The following is a 27,169-nucleotide window of genomic DNA, read 5'->3' as shown; positions in this document are numbered from 1 at the left end:
ATTTACTATAAAGAGAGCTTTTCAGCCCCTTACTGATAGGGACCTGAACTTTATGAAAATTAATGGCCATGAGGTTTGTGCAATTGCTGTCTCATAGGCCTATCTAGCTCATTCGTCTTTGTTGGATGTGAAAACCACATTTTGGCTCTCACATGGTACTTTATCCCCCATCTTTACCCATTGGTTGTTAGCCCATCGAAGTGGAAGCATTTTTTCCCTGGTCCCAGTCGTCTTTGCACAAACAGTGGTCCATGTAGATGCCATCATACAGTAGTCTCCTGCTCTTTTCTGAGGGTGAGTGTTGTGTTTGTTTTTTATTCACTGTTCTTTAGATCATCAGACCTCACATGAAACTGACAACTTCAGCTATGATGTAGCAACAGGTATGATACTACTGATATTAAACTGCTGGGTTTTTTGGTTGGGGAAAAGGTAAAAAACTAATCTTAATGATATAATACTACCTGTTGCTATTGCTAGATTCCATCCTTCCTCTCCACACAGACGTCCCACTTTCGACTGCACCCTCAAATATGTGAAGAGGGTCTTTCACACATGCCCAGGATGTATGGGGTTCAGAAGCAGGGCTGATCCAGTGTTCTGAAAGATTTTGGTTCACCTAATGGGAGGAAGAAATTTTCATCAGTTGGTCTGGAATTTTCCTCTCAGAGATTTGTCATTTGCATACTGTAAAGCTTTTCACAACTATAAGGATTTTCATTACTGCATGATTCCAGTTATAAACAAAGTATGATCATTGACCCATCCTATTTTGTTAAATGGTAGTCAAGTGTTATATATATATATATATATATTTCGTACTTTATAAGGTGGTTTTTCTTTAAGGTGGTCTACTCAATGGCTTTCATAGACAGCATTATAATGAGGGAGTACTGATATATAAGAATACCTCACGATGTAACTTATCATTTTCAGTGCCATTAAATTCTCCAAACACAACAGCAGGTGCTCTGTACTACAAGACTCAGGAGTGCCAACAGGGAAAGTTACGGAATGTAACCATCTACTGGCAGGTGAACATAATGAACATCTCAAATCATGGATTTAATCTATTTCTGGATTCAGCACAACAGAATTTTTTGAATCAGTTATCTCAGTTGTACTTGACTGTTTTGTCATCCTTATGCATAATTTCCATAAAATAGAAATCAACACGCACTTGTGTATCTGGATGTGTCATGATATACATCAAGAAATAATCCAACTCAAAGGATTCTGCTCTTTTATAAATGGACTATAGACATCAGATGAATTGTACATTTCACATCTGTCAAGCCTGTCTGAGTTGGAAGTGATGAAATTAATCTTGTATAGTAAACTATAAAATATACTAGCATAGATTATCCAGACTTCTAAGACGGTCTGAAAATTTAATTTTACCTGACATCACATTTTTTTATATGCCAATCATATATGATGTTCTCTGTCCATCCAGCAATCTATCTGTTGACAGTTTAGCTTCTACACAGTAACTAGAGTGGTCCACTGCCTGCCATTATCAAACTCTATGGACAATACACATATGGGATAAGGAAGAACCATGTTGATTTTGGGGTCAGAAAGGTTAAGGTCACTCTGACAAACAGAAGAAAAATTAAATCTATGTACTATAGTTTCCACCATCCACAGTTACCAAACATATTTGAAAGCTTGCATTAAGTGTAAGGAATAAGTCTGTTGATTTTGGGATTAAAAGGTCAGAAGTTGTTAAATTGCTGTTACATAGAATAACAACATCTAAGTTGTGCTTCCTTGACCTAACTTTGTAGATGGCTTGCACTTGGATCAGGGAAGAGGTTCTTTCACCAAAATAATTGGACCACTTATACATTAGGTAAGAAAGAAGCCTACTGATTTTCGAATGAAAGGTCAAAGGTCAAGATCACTCTGATTGAAACAAAAAACAAGTTGTCTTTCCATAAAAAATTTAATTCTTGACCATATACCTTGACCCAGTATTGTTAAACTCTCAAACTGAGACAATATACAATGCTTATAGCAGAAAAAAGGCCAATGTTAGGGCCATTTGTGGATCAATGAAAATCGGTTTGCAGAATAATTTTTGTTTTAAGGAAAGTTGCTTGACCAAGCTTTGCAGATGGCATGCACTTTTGGTAATAAAGAAAACGATTAGATTCTGGAGTCTATCTATCAGTGGTCATAGTCATGAGTTTAATAAGAAATCAGTGATTTTGCACCATAAGCTAAGTGTGTTAACTGCCTGCATAGAGGATTATTAATGACTGGGTGGGCTTTTAATGTGCCATTCATGGTACTCATTTATTTTCTTTTACCTTTCCTAAAGATAAAAATAAAAGTCCATGTGAAGTAATTCAGCCTCTTGGTATTTTAAGATATTGATGTGAGTCAGTTTCATTAGATTATTTTACAAACATGAATGAGATGTTGACATAGATTTTGCTTGTTTGGCTGTTGTTTTTGCCATCACATCTGATATCTTTCTTTAATAAACACACCTTTTTCAGGCCCTTGCGGAGAAAAATTGGTTTGGAGTTCCCCGTGGTGTCTCCATCCAATACAGTTCGGCTGGTGGCCTTGAGACAACAAACACAAATGTTTCCTGGAATACCTTATCATACACAATGCAGTTGGACTGCAATTTTGCATATGACATCAATATTACAGCAGAGAATGATGCTGACCAGTCATTCCAACCTTCATTTCTTCGTGTACCAAAATATGAACCAGGTATCTGTACACATATCTCTACCTGCCTGTCTGTTTGTCTGTTGATATACTTACCCTATTTTGGCTTTGTATGACGTCATCTTATTAACACCCTGCAATTGTTCTGAAATTTTAACCTTACCTGACTGTGGGACCAGGAGATGTTATGGTATGGCCTTCCTGTCATCATCCTTATTGCATTGTGCATCATCCATCAATGATTGCTTGTTATCAGTATGGAGTCCATATTTCTAATCCAATTTTAATCCAACCTTATTGCATTGTGCATCATCCATCAATGATTGCTTATTATCAGTATGGAGTCCATATTTTCTAATCCAATGTTAATCCAACCTGCAGTATCATGGTTCTAAACAGATTAGAAAAGTGGAGAGTCATTTGACTCTTGATCCCAAAATCTCAAGAGTCAAAATTGAAATCTCAAGGGTCAATTGCTTTTGAATCATGATCTCATAGCTGGGTTTGTTTCTTATTTTTGTGAAGCAAATTGATGCTTATAATGTTTGGATTTTGAGGGTTTTTTTTGTTTTTGTCTCCAAAACCAATAAAGAGAAACACTTGTACAGTATTTTGTAACTGATGCTTAAGAATTCTTACAACTTTAGGAGTTTTGTTCTCCTTTTCCTCACAGTTGTCATTAATTTTCTCTTTGGATTGTGAGGGTCAGAATGATCACCACTGGCAGATAATTTCTGAGACTGCTGAGCCATTGTAATTAATTATTATGAGACAGTGTATGACAATTTAATGAAGAAATAGGCGTATATCTTGTAGTTCACTAATAAAACCCACAAACATTTTTAATTGTATTAACAAGTTAGCTGACAGATTACCACTGAAGGCATTAATCATTGACTGGATGTTTGATGAAGACTTACCATTGAATAATTTTATTTTTGAGAAGACTGGAGAAAGTATGTCTTCACTCTAGTAGCATTAGAATAACCATGCTGAGCCTGCATGAAATATCATACTTCAGATTACTGACATAAAATGAACTAAAACATGTATCAAATTCATTAAATATTCCTCTTTAAACATCTTGAGGAACAAATGAGTAATTCAACAATACAAAAAGTAAATACAAAAAGGTCAGCTGCTTTGTATTAAAAAACTTAAGAGCTTTTTACTACTTATAACACCTCATAAAAGAATATTACATTTGGCACCAGCTCTCCAAATTACAAGGTACTCAATTAAAAACTGGTTGTGTACACAAGCCTGCATTCGTAACCTGATTACCACACATCAATGCACTGTTATTACATTTCCAGTCTCTAGTAGACTGGTTCTCACTTAATAATACTATAAGGTGAAAATATCTAAATATATACTGATTATTTTTTTATCTTAAAAATCATTGTTTTTCAAAAGTCATAGACTGTAACTCTCAAATGGTATATGTGGTAGACAGTCCTGAAAATAGTATTCTGTCCTACCACAGGAAGAATCACATGCATGTTGATGGACAATCAAACAAACACTAACCCAATCAAGTCATAATTGACTCCCTCTTCCTCAAGCATAGGCCTAAACCTTATTCCTTTTTCTCAAGCAACAACTTCAAAGATAATCTTGAAACCTTGAGTCAGATATGTTCACTTAAGTGTGACATCAGTGACCTGATTGCTCTGTGCAGTTCATATTGATTTTACACAGGGGCTCATGTGGGGTGAATAGTAATCTATTAAATATCTATCAAATCACTTTGTTATGGACAGTGTACAGTCAGTAGGAATTATGCCAGAGGCGAATCTCAGGTAATTAACACTGATGTTCTGGCCAAGACCAATGTGCATCATAAAATTGCACAGGCTGCAATTTCTCTGTGTTAGAAATGGGTCAAATTTAAATTCCACGCTTCAAAACCCAAGGGTACTTATCTATTGAGAACCCAAAGTATGGGTTTATTTCATCCAGATTATGGATGGATTCAGTAATGTGAAAAATCCATTGGCAGAGCTTGTTACCTCACTGGAAGCCATATTTCTGATTCAATTTTGATCAAATTAGTTGAAATACAAGCTTAAATCACAAAGATTTTTGATGGGCTCTATAACAAGTAAAATCAATGCATGCTAATTGCATCTGATGGACCGGCATTTGTACTACTTTGTAGGTCAGATTTCTGATCCAGCTTTGAACAGGTTCGGAATATATGCTTATATCATTAAAATCTTGGTTGAGTTTGTTAATCAGTGAGACCCACACATACTACTGGATTTATATTATATCTGGTTGACAGCACTTTTTACCAATCCAGAATCCAAATGTCTGATCTAAATCCACAATAGAAAACCAATATTGAATATGTTGGGACAGGAACTAGAACCATAACTAGAGAAAATCAATGCTGAGTATATTGTAGCAAAACTGAGACCACTGTAGAAAACCAATATTGAGTATTTTGGGGCAGGAACTAAAAATACTATAGAAAAATAATATTAAGTATTTTGGAACAGGAGCTAAGACCACTATAGAAACCAATATTAAGTATGTTGGATCGAGAACTGAGATGACTATAGAAAATCAATATTAAGTATGTTGCTGTGTATTTGACCTAGTGAAATATAGGTGTCAAGGAATTAGAATATTTTAATTTATAGATCCTTACTTTATCCCCAGATCTAAACTCATAAATTACAAATTACTTCCAACTGCTACATCATTGTCATACATTTTTGTCAAGATTTTAATGGTCATCCACCCATTAGGACTTTGTGGATATAAATATCTTTACTTGTTTTATCCTTGATGGGTGCCAGAAATTCAGAGTTTAAATGAAAGCTGGAAAAATATCCTGTTCTTTACAGATTTTCAGCCTCCTAGGGCAAAAGTTGAAGTTCCAAAAGATGGCAATACCAATCAAGTGTATGTGTCATGGAACGAAGCATCAAAGCTTGACCAGAGCAAAGTGGAAGCCACAGTCTTCTGGTGCAAAAAGTCAAGGGAAAGTATTTGTGAGGTAATACCAAAGAACTTGTTGCAGGTATACTATGAATTCATTGTTGTGCCAAGCATAAGCCAATGGCCTGTGTTAGGATAGTACTAGACAATTAATTCAACTCTGAATGTGGAATTCCTGATATCTGTTGAGTTGTCCAATAACTTTACAGGTGATTGGAGGAAGGAGAGCACTTTGGTTGACAGTTTGCATCAAAATTGATTAAAATGCCAAGATTAGATGAATCATCAAGTGTTTATTTGTTTTTGTAAGCTAACCATGAAAACATCATGGCCACCTGAATTTAACATGTTAGGTGTAGTAAAATTCAAACATTCAGTATTTAAAATTGCTTCTATTATATATATATATATATATATATATATATATATATATATATATATATATATATATATATATATATATATATAATAGAAGCAATTTTCATAAATTATTCAGAAATCTCATTTTTGTCCCCTGTTATGAATGTCTGATTGGTTCAAAGCTGGAGGTGTGTATCACCAGCTAGGAATGATATTACATGTACCACAATACTTGTGCTTTAATATGATCTGTACCACAATATATATCACCACAATATATATCATAATATACATTTTTTCATGTTTTCAAGATACCCAAATAAGATTCAGCATACTTTCTTTTTCATTTGTATCCTACTGCATTAGTAATCATGTTGCAAGACCTTTTGCAAAATGGGTACCACTGATTATGTTTTTTGTCAGCTTAGTTACTTCAAGTGAGCCAAGAAATAAAAAATATAAAAACATGCATATTAAAAACCTTTTAGTAAAGAGAAGTTCCACTGCACATTTCCAAATCTGAAGATAATTGTTTTCTTATTTTCCTATTCAAATTAACACTTTTTCAACATGTTGACCTAAAACAAGGCGTATATTGTGAAATCTGGTAAGTCATGTGTCCTTTCTTCTGTGAACAGATTAAAAACCATAGCAAACATATAACAGTATTAAAAACCATAGCAAACATATAACAATATTAAAAAACATAGCAAACATATAACAGTATGATCTTTCACAGTTTAACAAACAAGCAAGGACTTGCTGCTTTTTCCAAAAGTACAGAAAAGTATTTTTTCTTCTTAACCTAGTGTTTTAAAAAAAGTATTTGAATAAAAAACATGACAAATTTCATATTTATGTAAAAGCTGCTAGAAGAACATTTTAAATGCAAATATCCAATTCTGTCAAAGCTTCAGTCTAAATGATTCCTATGTCCTCACCCAAGTCACTTTCCTTAGTACTACTGGACTTCAACACAAAGGTGATTAAAGTCCAGGCTTCATCAGTGTGGTGTGAAGTAATGGTAATGTATGATTATGAAGGTCCAATAATCAGTTGTAAAAGCAACATAAGAAGCTAACTTCAGATTAGCCAACACATTTTCCCTTATGTCCTGTACACAATGTAAATACAATCACTGCCAAATCAGCTCTATTGGGTATAGTATATTCTGGCTCAAGAGTCACCAAATATCAGAAACACTTGTTCTCTTTAACAGAGAATGGATGCAGATCCAAGATAATAAACTTTCCAATGGTTTGAGTAATTTCCTGGCTTTCTCGAACCAAAATAGATCTTAGAGACTCTAAAAGAGCTGGCTGGTTTTGGGTCACTGACTTTGTAGAGCTAGAAGTAGAAAACACAGTAGATGTGGTAATGGGTGCTTGATGGTGTCTACACATGTGAATCTTTATATTACTGGTGTTGCCACTGTTTTTTAACAATGTGTAGCAGTGCTTGCAAATGACAGATTCTCTTCTTCTGCCAATTTTGTTGTTGCTGGGGTGTGAATGAGTCTAAAAGAATAAAAATGTATATGATACATTAAATAACTTTGGGTAAAATTATAAGTTTTCTATATTTTAAACTAAAGTGTTTATCAAATTCTATTCTAAAAGTCTTTGCTAATGTCCTGATGTAGTTAAATGCAATTAAAAATAGGTACGAGGATCATTGAATAATCTGTTCAAATTACATATTAAAGGGAAACAGCTAGTATTCATATAAAATGTTACCCAAGTGGAGAAGAGCAAAAACAGGCTTCTTTTTTATGAATGTTTCTTGAAAGCTCCAATACTGCTGTAATATGCAAAAAGTCATATATGCCAAATCATCTGAATAATACTGAATCGTGAAAGACACTGGTCCTAAACATCACTGAATTCCATTCAGACCTGATAATATAGACGTTTCATCACATAATGAGCCATGTAATTTCTCCCCCAATCAGAGATATGCTGCCATTTTCTATGTGTACGAATTAATTTGATGTTGATAAACATCATCCTTGGGTCAACTGATTTCAATTGAAAACTGCCACACAAGATGTGATGATGTCACCATTGTAAATATAAGAACCTAACACCACACTATGTCAAATTGTTTTCAGCTAAAATTTCACTATTCAGTGAATATTCCATTGCCCCAGCTAATCACCAATATTCACCATAGTCTTAGTTTTATCTAACGAATGCTTTTCTTCTCTGATCTGCTTAAAAAGCAGGCTTGACTTGCTTTATTCATTTCCAGATTAATTTGTTTGCTGTGTGTGAAAGTTGTTATTTATATTAATTATTCTTTAATGGAATCTGTTGAATATAATACATCACTACTTTTGGAGCACTCTGGCAAAAGATTGAAATTATGAGCAACTTCACTCAGATTGAATTAAGGGGTGTCATGTTTTAATTCTAAAATGAATATTTGATTGTCACTGAAACCAAACATTTTGATTATTTCAAAGAACGATTTATGTCTGATAGTTTTTTAAACAATTACTGCTTCCAAACAAAATTAAGTTTGATTGGAAGAGCAGTGAAATTTATGATAAACGGCAGCAATGGAGGCTTTAAATTGCATTATTTAATGTTCTTCTTTTGTACTGTGATACTTTACTCGCAGTTCAATTCATATATCTGGAAAATAACTGATTATATCCATATCATCTGTGAATTGTTACATTTTGAATATAGTTAAAAACATTGATGCCATCACCAGAATATCATCTATACCTGCGGAAAAAAAAGCCAAAGCTTCGAAGTGATAGATTATTTAGTGGACACTCTGGAGGTGTTTAAATAAAAATGTCTCTGTAGGAACAGTTACATGACTTCACAGGTTAGTGATGAAGTCTGGAAAAATTTTCAATCATACTGCTATGCTGTTAATTTTTTGCAGTATCAGCATGCTTACTGATCATTTTGGCACTAATGTGCATCCAGTTTTGTATCAAGTTCATTATGATGGACTTGCTCACCATCTTTTTGTTTTGTGGAATTAGGAGTTAACATGAATATTAGAAACGGATAATGCTGTGATATGAAGAAAATAATATTTTGAAGCATTGGTATACCCATCAAATACAGTATGAAAGGGCTGTCCAAAGCTGTAATTTATGTGAATTATCCACAAAGTGTGTGCAGTTAGATGGTCATGACTTGTGTCGGGGGGATAATCTTATAAAGAATAAATAAAGATTAGTGCGTGCAGCAATGAAAAACAAAATATCACTTGATCATTTGTAGTTTTTGTGCATGTGTATATTGTATGTGTGTTGTTGTTCAGATTACCCTTTATTTCTGCTCTCTCTCCTTTTCCTTTTTGAGGTGCACTGGGCATACACCACAAGAGTGTATGGAATGACCTATTGTCTGCTGTCCATATTTTCATTAGCACAAGTTTGTTAATTCCTGCTCCTGCTAAACAATTTAGAGGATAGCCAAGAAATTTGACACCCACATTCATCTCATGGTTTTGTTGGTCCTAAATGAAAATAGTTCTGCTCTGGTATCTAATATGGCCACCAAAGAGACCATCTTGAAAATTTTATCTGCTGCTCTTCCTGAATTGATGGTCAATCAACATGGGGTTTTTACTAAAAGATTTCTCATGATCATTAGTTGATGATACTTGAAAATGGTGCCAGTCTGACATCCAATAAGCCTACATGTCAGCCATTTTCAAACTCTGGTGTTTGCTACTCCTTCTGAATGGAAAGTTATACCAACACAAGATTTTAACCAAACATCTTTTTATAATGTCTACTTGGTCTTAACTGAGAAGGGTTCTTAATGTACATCCAATATGGTTGACACTTATCAACATGGGAGTTTCATTAAAAGACTTCTTGTGATGTCTGGTTGGTCTAAAAAAAGAAATGGTTCTGATCCAATATCCACCTGGGCAGCCATCTTGAAAATATTGTTATTGTTACTCCTGAATGGAATGTCATATCAACATGGGTTTTTAACAATAGACTTCTTATAGTGTCTAGTTGGTCCTAAATAAAAATGGTGCTGTGCTGATCTTATATCCCATGTGGTCACCATGGCAGCCATGTTTCAGTGCATGTATTTGAATTTATCAAGCTAGCAGTAGGGAAGTAAGGTAAATGTTGTAATGCAGCTGTGATTCAGGGAAGGATGAACCATCCGTGAAGCAAATAAAGCCCAGCAAAACTCAATTTCATGTTGCCAGTTGATGAAGTTTGACTTTGTAAGAAGCACGGGGAAGCATTTATGATTTTCACATACTGCAAACACTGGAATCATGCACAAAGCAACATCCCCATCCCTGCATCAATGTTGATGCAGAAAAAACAATTTTCAGTGCTCACAATAATCCAATAAAGAACAATTTTACTATCCTGTCTTTAACTGAGTGCAGAGATTCACAGTAATGTCACATCATCTACAAACACTCTGCAATAATTGATATCAGTACAGTCCAATAGAATATAAAGACAGAAACTGTGTATTTTTTCAATTTCCTGTTTATGTGTGTATTTTGATGATATTAGACAATGCCATGCATAACAGTTATTTTTGTCTGGAATTCTATTAAACACTTCGAAGAAAAGTGCATAGAATTTGTTCGAGATTTGAATTTCTAGGCGTTTACTATAGACTATTGTTAAGTAAAAAACTTATTTGCAATTGCACATTGTCATTTATTTGAATCTCGGGTACTAACATCTTTTGGACCACAAAAACCTTATGAGTTTCAAACAAACACTAACACTCTCTAAAAGGTTGGCAGGTATGCAAACATCAGCTTCTCTTCTTATCATGTACATATCATTGCTTAAATAATACAAATGAAAAGTCTAATTTTAAACTAAATGTAACTTCCTGTTGTAATAATTATGGGACAAGACCATGTTTTAAATAATACAAATGAAAATTCCAATGTTAAACCAAATGTAACGTCTTATTGTAATAATTATGGGACAATGTTTTTAAGTTTATTATGTGGAATAAGACGGGTAAATTATCAGATAATAAACTTAAGTGTCTACCTGAGTAATGTTAAGTCTTGGTATAATGCTTAAGGCTTCAATCCTTCTGTGTATTTATTTGGACCATATTTGCTTGATGATGTTGACTCAGTATAGACTGGTACATCATATTACCATGTTGCTACTTAGAAAAGGTACCCAAATAAGATTCAGCATACTTTCTTTTTTATTTGTATCCTGCTGCATTAGTAATCAATGTGAGATACGGGATGCAGTGAATGATTTTCATTTCTGATCCATGTATTTACCAAAGTGCTGAGCATTTCAAGCTGACCTCTGGAGCACTCCGGTGGCCTAGTGGTTAAAGCATCCACCTTGGATGCGGGAGGTTGTGGGTTTGATCCCCGGATGAGTCATACCAAAGACTTACAAAAATGGTACTAACAGCTGCCTCACTTGGCACTCAGCATTAAGAGGTTAGTGTTAGGTCTGGTCGGCCTGGTGTCAGGATAATGTGACTGTGTGGGACATCATGCTTATGTCTGCGCGTGATGCCCCAGTGCTAGACATCACTATAAACTGCCACACTGCAGACATCCTAGCGGTAGGACTGAAAAATTGTTAAAGCTACATTAAAGATCCGAATCACACACATACAATCTGACCTCTAATGGGAGGTGCCCTGAAGATAACATCCTATTAAAGTGACAACTGAGAAATAACTGATTGTCAATAGTCAGGTATCAAATTTAAAAAATAATAAATAAATCTGGGAAATGTTATGTAACTTGCTGTTTGACTCTGGCTCAAAACACTACTCTGAAACAAAACTCATATGTTGACAATTAACAAGCTTGTATTGAATATCAGCAGCAGGGGGGGGGGGGGGGCGAATCCGACATTTTGTCCAATCGTTATTTTGCTTTATTAATACTTTCTGCACTCAGCGGATCCGGTGTCGTCAGCGCCCGGTAAAAAAAAAACGACGTCGTCGTCGGTGGGTCGTCCAATCGTCATTTGGTTCTGCGCGCCGATCCCAGCGTCGTCAGCGTCCGGTAAACACAGCGACGACCGCGTCGATGTCATTTCCCCCCCTGCTGCTAAGAAGTTATTTACAATGATCTTACAAACAGAGTGATTACTAACTCCTCCTCTTGTAGATCAATTAGGTTATTTGACTGATCGGTAAGTCTAAAATTAATTCTCGATAAAAACCGATGATGGCATCGCATATAGACCGGATTAATCGGGCTCTCAACGATTAAGAATCCGGGAGGGGCTGTTGGTGAAAATGAATGAAGGATATACCCCTGTTGAGCTTGATTTGATTGCTTGGTATCTGCCTGGTAACTCCCTTCGATAACATCACACACTAGATTGATTGCTATCACCGATGCGATATTTACGTTGTATGGAGCAATATGCCTACCACCATCTCCGTTATCGTGTTTGAGGATAGTTGATGGACCGAGAAAATCATTAAGAGACTTTCTTAGTTCTGGCGCGTTGTATCCTGGAAACTTGAAATCGGGTAAATCGGCTTCTGTGATATTATACTCGGTTAGGAATTTTTGTTTATTATCATCGCTGCTATCGGATATTATTTTAACGATTCGTTCATTGATATATTCCATGTCTGATATAAGTTGATTTAACACCTCAACGTGTTTTTGTGCTTTTGTTTTCCGTAGTTGTTCTAGTTGCAATCGGTAATTACGATTAATCTCGATAAAAAAACTATCGATATCATTTAAATTAACTGTGAGTATGGTGAACGATTCAGGGGTTTTGTCATACTGAAAATACCACTGCATGGCATTCATGTCTTGAAATATAAACCGGCCGTATGGTGACGTGTTTTTCATAATAGACAAATCATCTCGATACCTGGGATTAATTTCATGATACGATTGCGCATTCGTGTGCAAATCCGCGGGGATTTCATTAGGTGGATTCATGGGCCAACCTAGTATGGTTCTTATTGAACTGTTATAAATATCAACCATATACCCCGGTGTGCTTATTTCAATCGTCGACGATAACGTCGGCTCATGAACCGTAATAGCGATTTTTGATTCTTTTCCTGTGATCGATTTTATTCTGCGTTGAAATTCTTTATTGATTTGTTCTACTTGGTATGACCCAGTTGGTATTGTAACCTCCTTCCAGTCTGGGGTCCCATCGGGTTTATTTGTCCATGCAAAAACCAGCGAGTTATTAGGTTGTTGTCCGTTAAATGCATCCGCTCGGATATTAGGCCAACTGTGATATACTCGCAATTTTGCCAGCGCTATTTCCTTCACTGGAATCGGAGAAGGGAAGTTTACACTGAATTCTGGCTTCGTTGATGTTATCGATATCATATTTGTTTGTACCGGAGTGCTGTTCTCCGCGATCCGTTGAAGTAATTGAAACCCTTCGGGATTCAGCGACATTATTATTATTTGTCGTTTCTAGTGTTTAATTTCAACACCGAATATTAACAACCTGCTTGTTTTCAGGAGAATGTTTTAAGCCCATTGAAGTGGTTTCAGCGACGTGGTTTCCAGCTTCCAGTTGAAAATCCTCGATTTTTGACATCGCGGAGTCATACAACTGGACCATCGTGGAGAATTCAACATCGGATATAAACGAATTATCTATCGCCAACGAGATCAACCCGGATAATTTCGAGTACGCGTCGGATACTATTTGATGTTTTACTGTATACTCGTTGAGTTTTTTCTGAGAACACGATGATATCTTTCTAGTGATTGCGTTGGCGACTCCAGCAATTGTTGTCGCCGCGGAGATAGCGATTGGAACAGCGATCGGAGCCATCATGGTCACCGTGGATAAAATAACACCGGTACCGGCTACTATACCTGACACCGAGTACACGACCGCGTCGATGGTGGTTATTTTTCGGCGGTATTTTTTTATTTTTACACGGTATTGTTCGGAAAGCGTTTTCAAATTCGCGGAGAATTCTTTTACGGTATTGAATCGATATTGATGTGACGTCGGTGATACCTCTGATTCAATTACCTTGGTGGTCATTTTTATTTTAAAAGAGCTAGTGTTTTTAATTACTTAGATCCGCTACAAATTCCACATACCATGTAATGTTTGCCCTGGTTAAAGTTCTTTCAATGGCATAAATTGTAAACTGTTCAGTTGCGTCCTTGTCTATAATTGTTGATATTGTATTGTTAACCCCGGATGAACTTGACGATAATATATTAAACTGCATCATTGAAACCAGTGTCAATCGATAAATGCCCTTAACAGTTGCGGTGATATTTACTATATTCTGTGTAGGAGTCCAAGTGAATGATCCATGCCGAATCGTGTATACTGTGTTGATGGTGTTCTCATGAGGGATTTTTATTTTTGTCACCTCCGGTAGTCTGTCTTTAATCGCTGCAACATCAGTTTTGATTGTTCCTATTTCCTGTATATGCACGTATAACCCCGCTTTGATCGTTTCAACATCAGTTTTGATTTTTTCTGTTTCCTGTCCATATGTGTATAAATTCCCTTTGATCGATTCAACGTTAATTTTGATTATTTCTATTTCCCGTTTATGCGCGTCTACACTCCTTTTGTTCGTTGCAACATAAGTTTTGATTGTTTCTATTTCCTGTGTATGCGCGTCTACACTCCTTTTGTTCGTTGCAACATCAGTTTTGATTGTTTCTATTTCCTGTCCATACGCAGTGATATCATTTATAGTTATTGTAATTTCATCCGGTTTGGTATTTTTTTTACCAAAGAATTTATCAATGGTGTTATCAGCCCTGTTAAAATTTTTTCGTAACGTGTAAAATTGGCCCGACAGCGTTGTAAACTCCGAAATAGTACTTTTTATCCCTACAAGATTCGCTTCGGTTACCGTCGGGGTTCCAAAAAAACTAGCAGTAGTGAGTTGTATATCGGTGACAGACTTTTGTATCCCCTCGAACTGATTTGCTTGCGCGTTAAATCTATCATACAAATTTTTTAACGAATCCGACATGGATATATAATTGTCGCCAAGTGTACTTATTTTTCCATTTATCGTCAAGATGGATTCACCTGATTTAAGTCGTCCGTCATCGGTATACAACACGATAGTGTTCTCGGCGGTATCACGCTGTCGTATTAAAACGTCATTCAGCGACACATTACTGGATTTCAGTTTACCCTGGCGGTCTTGAAATACAACTATTTCGCCCGGGTCAACACTGGTTAGATTTAACGTATCAGCGATTTCATCCTCGATTAGTTTTTTTATGTCATCGGTGGCGAGCGTTTCCGTGGATTCTTTCAGCGCCGAAACCGGTCGTCCCCAGATATCAATCATTATTATTGTAAAAAAACAGTGTTTTTAATTAACCCGCCGGGCCTCTACGACCCCACTAGTGTATTCGTTTACAACCACATGAGGTGGTTTCCGCGATGATGAAATCGGCGCGAGTACGTTCAATACCTCACGGCCGCATATCGGTGGGTCACTTACTTGTTGTGTTGGCAGCGTGGAATAAAAAACCGGGGCTGAACACGCCCGGATATACCGCATGAACTCGTTTGGCGGGGCTAACCCGTATGAATCAAAATAGACGATCGCACGCGGATCAATTGCGTATGCAACCCAATGAGTCCCCGCTCCGGAGGATTTATCGAGGTTAATTATACCGGTTTCAATATTCCTTGGTTTTGTCGGTAATTGATCCCTCATAAAAACACCTCTGAAGTTTTTTATCGCTAACGCGTTTGCGGCATCTATTAAATCAAAATTAGACATAGGAGTCATTAAACGGTTCCCGGTAGTCTTAGACCCTTCCCCGAGTACCATGAATACGGGGTTCCTGGTAGTCTTAGACCCTTTCCGGCTACGGGTCGTTTTTTTTATAGCCTTTCCCGGTTGCCTTCTTCAATGCCATTCCCGCCGCGGTACCAACGGCTCCTAACGCCGCCGCCTTCGCCACTGCTGGGGCCGCCGCGGCAATCAACGCTGGAATCGCAGCTAACAGCGGAAATATCCCACCGGTCTTTTCCATGTTTTTAATCGCTGCGGCCGAAAAATCTATTTGAACACCCTTTTTATTCTTCATCGCATCATTGAAATGTTTTATTTGACGCGCCGTCAACGATATCTTATGATTACCACCTGCCATCTGTGACGGCTTTAACGTTATTGTGGTTCCACATTGTTTAGCCGACTTTGATCGTAATTTCTTGACTTGACCATCGGTCAACTCTACACCGACAACACTATACGACATTTTTATTGTAAACGCGTTTATGTTTTCAATTACATGTTTTCCACTGGTGCATCAACGATTCTCATTCGTCCACCAACACCTTCCAACAGCATTGATTTATCGCTGAGAATGACAGCAACCGCTCTATAATTAACACCACCCGGGGCTATACGAGCTCGGAAGTGTATATCAACGACGGCCTGTCTCGTTAAATCAAGATGTTCCAACGAAAAGTAATAAATCGGATACAGGTTTTTAAAAAATCAAGTTGTGATATTTGCAAACCGGTGTCGACGTTTTGATCACGCGCCATAAATGACAGCAATCGATGGTACACACGTGCGACATGGTTGTTGTCGTAATTAAGCTGTATATCCTCTGATGGTTCCTGTTGTCCGTTTATTCTCAGCGAAACCTCCCTGACTCCTAATCGATCAAATATCATATGACTGTGTTCTTGATTATTCAATCGATCCCTATCCTGTAACGCAACAAATATATGACGCGGGGCTGAAACGCCTTGTTTTGATGCCAGGTGCCATGTAAATGTATCGGCGACATTATCCTCTTTAGCATCAGTTGTTACCGCTAGCCAACTCAACAACGATTTTCCCCCCTGTTCCATAAATGATAACAATCGTGCTTCCGTGGTAACTGATGGAGTTAACACCGGCATCCACAATGCTATTTTAGTTAAAATGACTTTACCGGCAGCGACACCAGCAGCACGCCATATTGCATTGTTATCATCGCTCCTTCGCGATAGCGCAATTGTATGCTTAGCCCCATAGATAACTTTTCTGACATTTCTGCAAAATCCGAATATGTGATGGAGTGGAATCGCGTATGAAAACTGTCGGTGTTGTCCTTGCAACATCCCTAATCGTGTTGCAAACCCTAGATTAAAATTATCGTTAGTACTTTTTATAATAGTAAATTCAGCGCCTGCTCTTACCCTGCGGTCTGGGTTGGCTGCTTCAGCCTGGTTAACTGCGGTATCTTCCCCCGTCAGCACGTTAATGTACTGAATATGATCAGCGTTATTAGTGGTATCCTTTGCGAACATCATAGATAGGCCCGCCGATCTTGTATAATCATCAGAATATCTTGCTAGCCCGATTATCGTTGTTGCAACATCAACATCGTTTTCTATTGATTCAATTTCTCGCCCGTCAATGAGATATCTGGCACTCTCAAATAACGCCATGATGCCGTTGTTGACAAAGCCAACTCGAACACGACCGTCATTTGCGTATGGTGCATTATCGGCAGTATTTGTTACAAGTTCTCCCTCAATTTCGATAAAAGCTTCACACGGCAAAAAGTATTTACTGGTATCTTGGACTTGAAGTTCAATTCGCGATCGTAGGTTGGCTTTTGGTGGTTGATAGGAATAAAATTGATAATCACGGACAAAATCATCCCTGCGCACTGGGGCGTCCATATCAAACGCGGGATCAGCGGTTTGCGCAAACATTTTATTATTTATCATGTTGATGTTTTCAATTGCAATTCATCAACGTCGTTTTCGTCGTAGACCACTTCCCGCTATCGCGTTCATGAGCGCGTTGGTTGTTGCATCGGTGGATGGCTTTGCCAGAGCCGCCAACGACTCTAGTTTTTCTTCCACGGCGTTATTTATTACTTTACTGACATTTGCAGGCATCACTGTCGTTGATGGCATCACCGGTGGTTTCTGTTTTCTTTTTCTCACCAACGACATTAGTTTATCTCGTGCTGCAGAAAACGCCCTTCCGGCAACATCTCCAATAGCACTAATACCCCTATCACGAATAGCATCAATAGCCTTCATTCCTAATTGTTTGGCTAACGGCGCCACTTTTGGAGCCATTCTTGTAAATAACCCCGCAATGGTGCTACCGAGACCGTCTCCGTACCACTCGCGGTATACGGGCAATCGTGAGTTTACCACGTAGACGCTGACTGGTTTATCATGGTTGTAGTGTATAATCATCTTTATTATAAAAAACACCAGTGTTTTCCAATTAGTGATTGATCACCAGTGATTGATCAATCGCTGTAATGACCGTGGTCCACGAGTTCGTCTATGAGCGTTCGATATACATTAATGTCCATGATACCACCGGCAAATAACCGCCTGCAAATATCAGCGGCCTCATTGATTATTTCCGGAGAGTTATTTCCGGCTCGTTTTCCTCCGATTAGTACTTCCAGCCGTGATATATCACTGAGAACACTACCAGGACAAGTAACGTCTTTACCAACAGAGTATCCTTTTCCGTGCTTTGGTCCTTCATTTTTTACTTTATTGTGGAATATTATATAATTATTATCACGCGGTGGTAATACATTTTTATGTTTACTTGCCAAATACACTATTCTTGTCCAGTCCTTTAACGACCTTATATTTTTCTCGTAGCCGCTATTGATATGCTCATCTCGTGCGCCCTTAGCAAAATTTGTAACAGTAAAATTAACTAATTCTTCGTAGCCGAGATTTCTAATTTTATCTATTGTGCTCTTTTTAAGTACATTACGGGGTATATTCTCCTTTATCTCTATTTCTTCCGGTATTTCTTCCGGTATTTCTTCTTCTGGTTCTCTTGCGGTGGCGCCTAGTTCTTCTTCGTCGGCGATTGTAACATAAGGTTCTTGTGGATCGGGGGGCGGTGCAATAGGTCGTGGTTGGCGCTGTTGTAGTTCTTTTAATACTCGTTCTTTTCGTTGTTGTTGCCGTGAGGTGGTTACTATATCCACGGGAAGTGTTTCTAAAGACTTTTTTGTTTGTTCGGTCTGAGCCGCTATCTTTTCAAGCGCACCGAGGACGGGCACAGTTGCCGCCGTAACATCTTTGGTCGCTTTAGTTACCGGAGCAAAGAGTTGTTCACTTCCAACAGCAAAATCAGTTTGTAGTTGTTGCCGCGTTTGAAGTTGTTTTCGGACCCTGTCTCGTAACGGTATGAACTTTTTAAGCGCTATTAGCCGCTCTCTGGCTAGCCGAGTAGTAAGTGATTCGCCTACCATTTATTATAAATTGCTCCGTAGTTTCTAATTTCCCTGTGGCAGCCGTTACCACGACCTATCGGGGGGGGGGGGGGGGAATGTATACAACGTCCGTACGCTACATGCCAGGCTCCACGGAGTTTTCGTCTATAATCCTTCTAATGTTTTTAATTTTATTAGAGATTTCTCGACGTCGTTCAAAAGCCTGTCCGAGTTTTTTTCGTACTGTCTCAACGGCAGTAAATAGTCCAATAAATGCATTTACGTCATTGCCATACAGGTTTTCATTGATCGTATATTGTAATCGCTTTATAAAAGAATACTCGCGTGGCAAGGTATATCGACCTTTCTTTGATTGCTCATTAATAATTTCATAATCGGACAATATTTTTTGGTTATCAAGCTTATCAGATAATACAATTCCTTGATATTTTAATTTTAAAATCTCGGTTAATATATTATTGATGTCTTCGATATTCATATTCTTATAAAACATCTTATTTCTAAATAAAAAAAAAATTATTTTACAAAATGAACCCTGCGTATCAATCCCGAGGTGTGTTATCTAGTATGAAGTATTTCGTCATGGCGACTTCGTCACGGTGACAAGGATTTATTTATATACGAAAATCGAATTCTGTGACCCGTCTTTTTTGAGATCGCTGTTTTAGTTATATTCTCTGCAACAAATCGAACTGATTTACTACAAATATCGAAGTACCTACCAGCCGCATTCATAGAGTGAAATATTTTTTCTTCGTGCGTTATTGTATCAAACGATTTGACACCCCTTGCTTTTTTGCGTGTTTACCAGTTCATCCTTTTTTACTATTTTCACTCTGAGAGATGCTTGTAGGTTTATAAGAGAATTATTTAGACAATCAGAATCAATGTGATCAATAACAAGACCGTCCTCGATTGGTCCGTTAAACGCTTCATATACCACCCTGTGAACAAGATACTTCTTCTTTCCGGCACTAAACATCAAATACCCCTGATTATTTACGGTACCAACCGGCTTCTTCAGTCTACAATTTCTAACAACGCCGTCGCGAGATGCCTCGTAATTAACGAGCACAGGATGCGGCTGAAATTCTTGGTTCATTTGTATAATAATACTACTTGTCTAATTCATTATTTGGTTTAATTATAAACCTTTCAATGTAGTCCTGAGGAGTTTTAATGATTTTGTCCTTGACTGAGTCAGCGGTGGGGTCAATGACGGCGTTTTTTATTCGCTTGTCGTAATAACGTTTTAACTCTCTGTATCGCTTTTCGCCACAATTGATACATAATTGTGATTTTCCTCTTACACCAACGTGGCAAACCAAGCACGGTAGGGGGCCAAGAGAACCATTACGAACGCTTTGTAAATGATACCCGCAGAATTCACCTCTACATGATTTATTGCACGGGGTTGTCGACCCAATCATCAACCATTTGCAGTAATTCATTATACTATATTCTTTCATTTAAATACTTGTTTTAATTATATGGAGGAGTTCGAGAGATTAGCAGCAATTAAGCCCTGGAAAAATATTAAGTTCAATCTCGATAGAGTCCTCAAGGACGCACCAAAAGCGTTAATAAACGATAGAACCCTGTTGAATAAAATACGCGACTGTATCAATGAATTCAAGCGTGATGGTGCATCTCATAGTTGGTCAACATTTCGAATTGATGGTGTTGTTGATGCTACCATGAACGACAACCGCGCAGCAACGATAATATCACAACTTGACGGTAAAAAGTATTTCTTCAGAGTAAAATTCATTGTCCGGGTGGAATCAGGTAATTGGATCATACGTGATAAATTTGAACCGGTTCTCAGCGACAAGAAAACAGTTATTGTTAGCCGCGACTCCAAGCCAGGGCTGTTAACCGGAGTTGACAGACCATACTATGAACGAGCGTATCCTGAAACAGCAGTTGTCTATGGAATATACCCGTTAAATAAGAAACCTGATATCGGAAAACTAGCGCCGATGAAACAGTCAACGGGGATAAATTGTGTAGCAGAACGAGTAATAGAGCATTTTACAAATGCGTGTCGAGGAAATAAACTGACCGATTTACGACGTAGTAAAATAAACCAATGGGAGGAGACAGTGCGCGAGCGAGGAGCAACCATCAGCGACATAGCGAGATTAGAAACGTCGCTGAGATTTCCAATAACCGTTACAACAATAACCGGTGAAGTATTATATGAATCAAAGTATAAATCAAATGGAGCCCCAATCAAAATTATTGATCATAACGAACACGCGTGGACGCCCGCGGTCACAATATTTCCACGGGATAGAACAGTAAAGTATATCCCGGGGGAATTCCTGGGAGAGGATGGTTTTCTCGCAGAGAGGAAACTATTTGATGCTATTGCTTGTTTGTGTAAAAACGACCCTGTATCAGTGTGGTTACTTCGCAGCACTGAAAACGACATGGATACCTTTGATCAGTTTGTAAGACCAAACGGTGAATTATATCGCACTGAAGCGTTTCACAACAAGATTAAAAAAACCGCCATGGAATTTGAAGAGCATGATGAACAACTGCTAACAAATTGTTTTACGATTCCATCGGTTGCGGCTCATGTTGCAGCAAGGAAAAATGCGTGGAGACCAACGCGCAAGGAATTTCTACCGGATGTACAATCCAGTTGTTTGGAATACTATCACGGTGGACTATGGAACACTGAATACAACCGCGCCGCTATGATTTCCGTTGATATGGTTGCCTGTTATCCAACGAGTTTTCTCGGGTATGGATCCGCCGCTGAGTACTTTAAACGATTTGGACACCCCAGACATGAAATGACTCGTGTTGCTATTAATGGACCACTGCCTGATTTTGATTTAACCGGATTCGCTCGCATAGTATCATTTGAATTCGCAGCAGGACTTCATCGCTGTTGTTATATTTGGATCGGTAGACACATGGCTGAAAAGAGATGGCTTCCAATAGCGCTGCTACGGTTTATGATTGATTGTAGCATGCTTGTATCGTTGATTGTCAGTGACGCGATTATATCATATCGGGCGCAGACTGAAGTCTGGTTACCAGAACCAGAGCGTCTAGATAGCATAATTGACGAGTCCAGAAAACACATTGATGCCGACGAGGAATATATCATCGAATGGTCCAAAAAGATATTCAACCAACGAAACTGCGAGGCAAAAGATCTCGGTAGAAGAATAATTGGTAAGTTCACACAAGGTGGAAAAAACTGCGACTACAAACGATATTGCTCACGGCTGATTATAGATGACGCAGAATATGATTTCGTAATCAAGGACGCAGTGGCAAAAAATAGATACGTGAACTGCAAAACAGCTTTCTTGTCCAATGGAACAAAGTTGGGTACAGTTGTTACCTACAGCGATGGAGACAGCCCGGCATATCCACATTTGAGGGCGTCTATGCTGGGTTACGCCGCTATCAATTTATTCTCGATGATAAATAGATTTCCCGACACCGCGGTTAGAGTAGCCGTTGATTCATTTTACATAGACGTAAAGTACAAGGGAAACTTAGCCGAGTTTACTAGTCCGGACGAGAGTTGGGGTATATGGAGAATTAAAAATGAAATACGACGCGATTATTCCCCGTCAGCAGATGTCGCCGTTGAAAATAATTACTTACGCGGTGATAATCTATCAGAATGGTCTAATGCACCACCGTGTTCTGATCCAATTTGTAGATATAAAACAGTTTATTTAAGCGGCTGTGGCGGGTCAGGAAAGACGACTCGGGCAATTGAATTATTTCAAACGCGGGCAAGTATAATCGTGCTTACACCGACCCATAGACTAGCGCGAGAGATAAAACAACGAAATGTTGACGCCGTTACTTATCACAGCTTTTTTCGATACAGCGGCGGTGAGTGGACTCCTGATCGAATGGGGGAAAAATTTATTCCTGAGGTTATCATCTGGGATGAGATATGTACTGTTTCGTTAGATGTTTTACAAATGTTTTTTGAGTGGTTGCTGCGCGCGAATACAGCGGTAATCATGTGTGGCGACCATGGCCAACCACCACCATTTGTCGGCGAGGGTCCACATGATTGGTTAAAGGGTTTTGTGGACTATTATGAAGAAACCGATACTGATTACCGAGCACTTGATGAACAACTGCGCGAGGTTAAAAAATTAATCAGATTACAGCCGGATAGAGTTCAATGTGAAATAATCCGCGAGGTGATTCCGGAAACGCCGTTAAATGAATTCTGGGAAACATGGAGACCAAACGATTTGATTGTAGCGAGTAGAAAGATAGTCAGAGACACACTTCAGCGGAAGTTGTTTGCGTTGCATAAGGAAAAGTTTCCAACGCGTCCAGTGCCGTTATGTTATAGACCCGCGGACACACGGCGGCAGAACATTGAAGTTGAAAACCCGGGCCCGACAGCGTCAGGGACAAAAAAACAAATTCTTGTGCTGAATGATATCGTGCTCGTTGATATCAGCGTCGTCGAGGACGCGCTACGTGCTGATAAATCCCCGTGGACGCTAGGATACGCAACGACAATACATTCCTCGCAGGGATTAACCATCACGGACACAGTTGTTTGGATAGTTGATAATCGCATCGAATGGTCAAATCTAGTCTATCTTGCAGTGTTCAGAGTACGGAGAATGAATCAGCTTCGAAGAATTGTTATTGACGAAGATAGTGACAACGATGACATTATTGATGCTAGCGTCATTGATAGAAAACTCTCGGGTTAATGCCAACAGGATAAAAAAAAAACAGCGGCGTTTTGATATTGATGCCGAATTAATAATTGCGTTACGACAACAACAGAATAATCACTGCGCGAGTTGCAATTGTGTAATGCGCTGGCGTTATTCGGATAAAGACGCTCGCCAATTTACCGTGGACAGGATCGATAACAGTCTCGGTCATGTAAAAAACAATGTGAGGTTAACTTGTCTTGAGTGTAATAGACGCAACGGCGCTAGTTAAGGCCACGTGGGGGCAATTGAGTATCGTCAGGTATCACTTGTAGTTGCTCGCGAGTAAATCCGCGCTGAGGAGCAGTTGAATCCAGTCTATAGATCGGTGGTCTACCAGTTGATCGTGTTATCGTTGATATGTTATGTGTGGTAACACTCCAAATAGGATCAGTAGCTCTTTTTTACCGCCTTCAAGCTCTCCTGGTTCATACAGATATCTAACAGTGACATTGCCGCGAATCGGCTTGGAAACGCTATCTATTTTTGATCTTCCGGGTATATACTTTTTTTTAATCGCGTCGCTGGCAACCTTTTGACCCATTCACGAGATCGTTTTTCTTGGATGAATTCCTTCGCGTATTGATACCCAAATAACCGTTCAGCAAGAGTCCGATTGAATCGTTCAACAATTGCCTGATCACGATGTAGCGCAGTATGACCTCGTCGTATCGCGACGCTATGATGTTTCAGCGTTGATAAAACAGAGCCGCGAAATTCACTACCAGGATCAACTTGTAATAGATTTGGCCAGCGCAGAGGACCCCTTCGGTAAATCCGCTCAAACGCATCGGCTACTTCAGTTGCCGACTTGTTTTTAACGGCTCCGCTTGTTTGTATCGACTCGCAACATCAACTACGGTTAGCGCGTATTTGTAACCGTTGTCATGCGGCAGAAATAGTATATCAGCCTGATGAACTTCATTAGGTACGCTGACATCAAAGCGCGAAAAGTTGATTTGTTTAGGCGGTGGTAGATAAATTTGCCATATAGCCTGTTTGGATAACCAATTAGCCGCAACGGCCTTTGTTACCTTTGCAGCGCTTGCGAGTTTACCAATTGCGGCCTTCCCCTTCCAGTATCCTCTCGGAGAATAATAGATGGATTCCATGTTGTTATTATAAACGCTAGCGTTTTCAATTACCAGCGCGAGAAGCTCCGCTTCCAATCATTAATTTACCTTTCATAGCCGATTTTACCAACCATGAAGCCAACTTTTCTTTGAGGGATTTATCAGGAATAGCATTTAACGCGTGAATTAATTTTACATCCGCGATATGACGCTGTTGCAGATCGCTACTTTTGTAGTAAGCAACATCATGAGCATGACACGCCTTATCGATAGCGTTTATTGGATACTCACCGGGTTTGGGCTGATTTTGATCATCGAGTCTGATATCTAATCGTGTTCCGGGGCCACAGTAGCTATATCCTGGGAGGTGCTTTTCTCCTGGATACTTTGCCCACGGTGTTCCGGGGAGTTTTGATAACTTGGCTGCAATATCACCTCCTCGCTTTTTTTTAAAACATCCCCGGGTCTAATAGAAATAAATCTAAATTTCTTTGTACCGCATCGTGCACACTTACCAGTAAGTGCAGATCTGTTATTTCTTGTTGTAACGGTTGTCATATCATTTGTGCCAGTACGCACTCTACACTTCACACAATATAGATCCATAATTTATGTATAGAGATATGAATATAATTGATTTTTCGGCGACTAAAACGAGAGAACCAGTTAAGCATGTTGCAGCGTTACCAAACTCGATCCGGATGATTATTATCGGACCATCTGGATCCGGCAAGACGCAATTGTTACTCAATTTAATAATGAGATGGATGAAGTGGGATAAGTTGTATTTAATCGCCCCTAGCGTAGATGATCAACGATGCTACGAGGTGTTGAAAGATTTTAACGAGAATGCATCAGCGATCGCTGAAAAAAATGTTATTGAGTTTATTACAGATATTGTTATACGCACACGGGTATTTACTTGACCGAGCGGTTGTCAAACCCTGGCGCGATTCTCGCTAGAAGTCATAAGTTTCCCCGACTTTCCAAAGACTTCCATACAACCTCAGTTGTAAATCAGAAAGCCCGACGTGTCCATTCTATACCTAAATTTTCCTCTAATTAATGCAAGACCACAGAAAAACCAAACTGTCAACTATCCATCAACCGTACATCTGCGTGTTTTGGCTTCATTATGTTTCCGTACCACCAACCGTTCACGCCTTAGAACCTATGTGAGTACTCCCTAACAATGGGAACTATTTTAACTCCGCCACCTTAGGCCAGTCAATGTATGCTTTCCAGGCACATTTCGCCGATATAACTGCACCATATTCGGCCGCATGGCGATATAAACGGTCTCTGCCAAGTCCCTTTTTATTTATGCCCTTGTGTAATTTACCGGTTTAATACCGTAAGTGCTGTCCTTGCAGGCACGCTACCAATGTATACCACTAGATTTTAATATGTACTATTTTACGACAGGGACAGTCATTCGGTTCTGGTCGGAATTCACTACTAGTGAACCAGGACATCATGGAAACACACTAACACTTCACTCCGTGACGTTTGCTTCTATTGATTAGCTCATTAGTTCGGGCCAGGAATATTTCCATGGCGCCAAATTCCAATAATCAAACAAGTAATCACACAAATCTAAGAATTGCTTAAAACGGGGCACTACAACCACGTGCACATACTCTAAATTTACTACAATATCAATGATGCACCAGGTATTGATGATATTGATAGCGACGTTAACAATCTAGTCGTGTACGATGATGTTATGTTAGACAATCAAAAAAACCCAGCTAGGATATTTTCCAGAGGCAGGCATAAAAACACCGACGTGATATATGTCACTCAACGATACACTCAGATTCCAAAAGTAATCAGAGACAACTGTAATATTCTTGCTGTATTCAACGGCGTTGATACACACACGCTACGAAATATCTGGCAAACTTGGTGTGGCGGTGACATGGACTTTAATGGTTTTCGAAACTTTTTTAGTCATGCTCAGTCGACCCCACATGGATTTGTAACGATAAATTTACATGATCCTCGGACACGATATCGTATCGGACTTGACCAAATATTCGGTTAAATTGTAACTAATTTTCATTGTAAATAACTTCTTAGCAGCAGGGGGGGCAATGACATCGACGCGGTCGTCGCGCTTTTTTACCGGACGCTGACGACGCTGGGATCGGCGCGCAGAACCAAATGACGATTGGACGACCCCCCGACGACGACGTC

General features: G+C 38.8%; 1 protein-coding gene across 1 annotated transcript in view; it reads left to right on the top strand.

The window, feature by feature from the left end:
- LOC149806397 (uncharacterized) overlaps nt 1–5,776 on the top strand; it is a 72,352-nt gene extending 66,576 nt beyond the window's left edge. The window contains exons 9-12 of the mRNA XM_089964248.1: nt 333–383; nt 937–1,034; nt 2,508–2,730; nt 5,544–5,776. Coding sequence (XP_089820374.1) covers nt 333–383; nt 937–1,034; nt 2,508–2,730; nt 5,544–5,776 — 605 coding nt within the window. The remainder of the gene's footprint in view (nt 1–332; nt 384–936; nt 1,035–2,507; nt 2,731–5,543) is intronic.
- The last annotated feature ends 21,393 nt before the right edge of the window (nt 5,777–27,169 follow it).

Source organism: Sinohyriopsis cumingii, chromosome 1 (genome assembly GCF_028554795.1).
Source record: "Sinohyriopsis cumingii isolate HCF-2022 chromosome 1, ASM2855479v2, whole genome shotgun sequence".
Taxonomy (NCBI): Eukaryota; Metazoa; Mollusca; class Bivalvia; order Unionida; family Unionidae; genus Sinohyriopsis; species Sinohyriopsis cumingii.
This window is presented reverse-complemented; position numbering and strand designations above follow the sequence as displayed.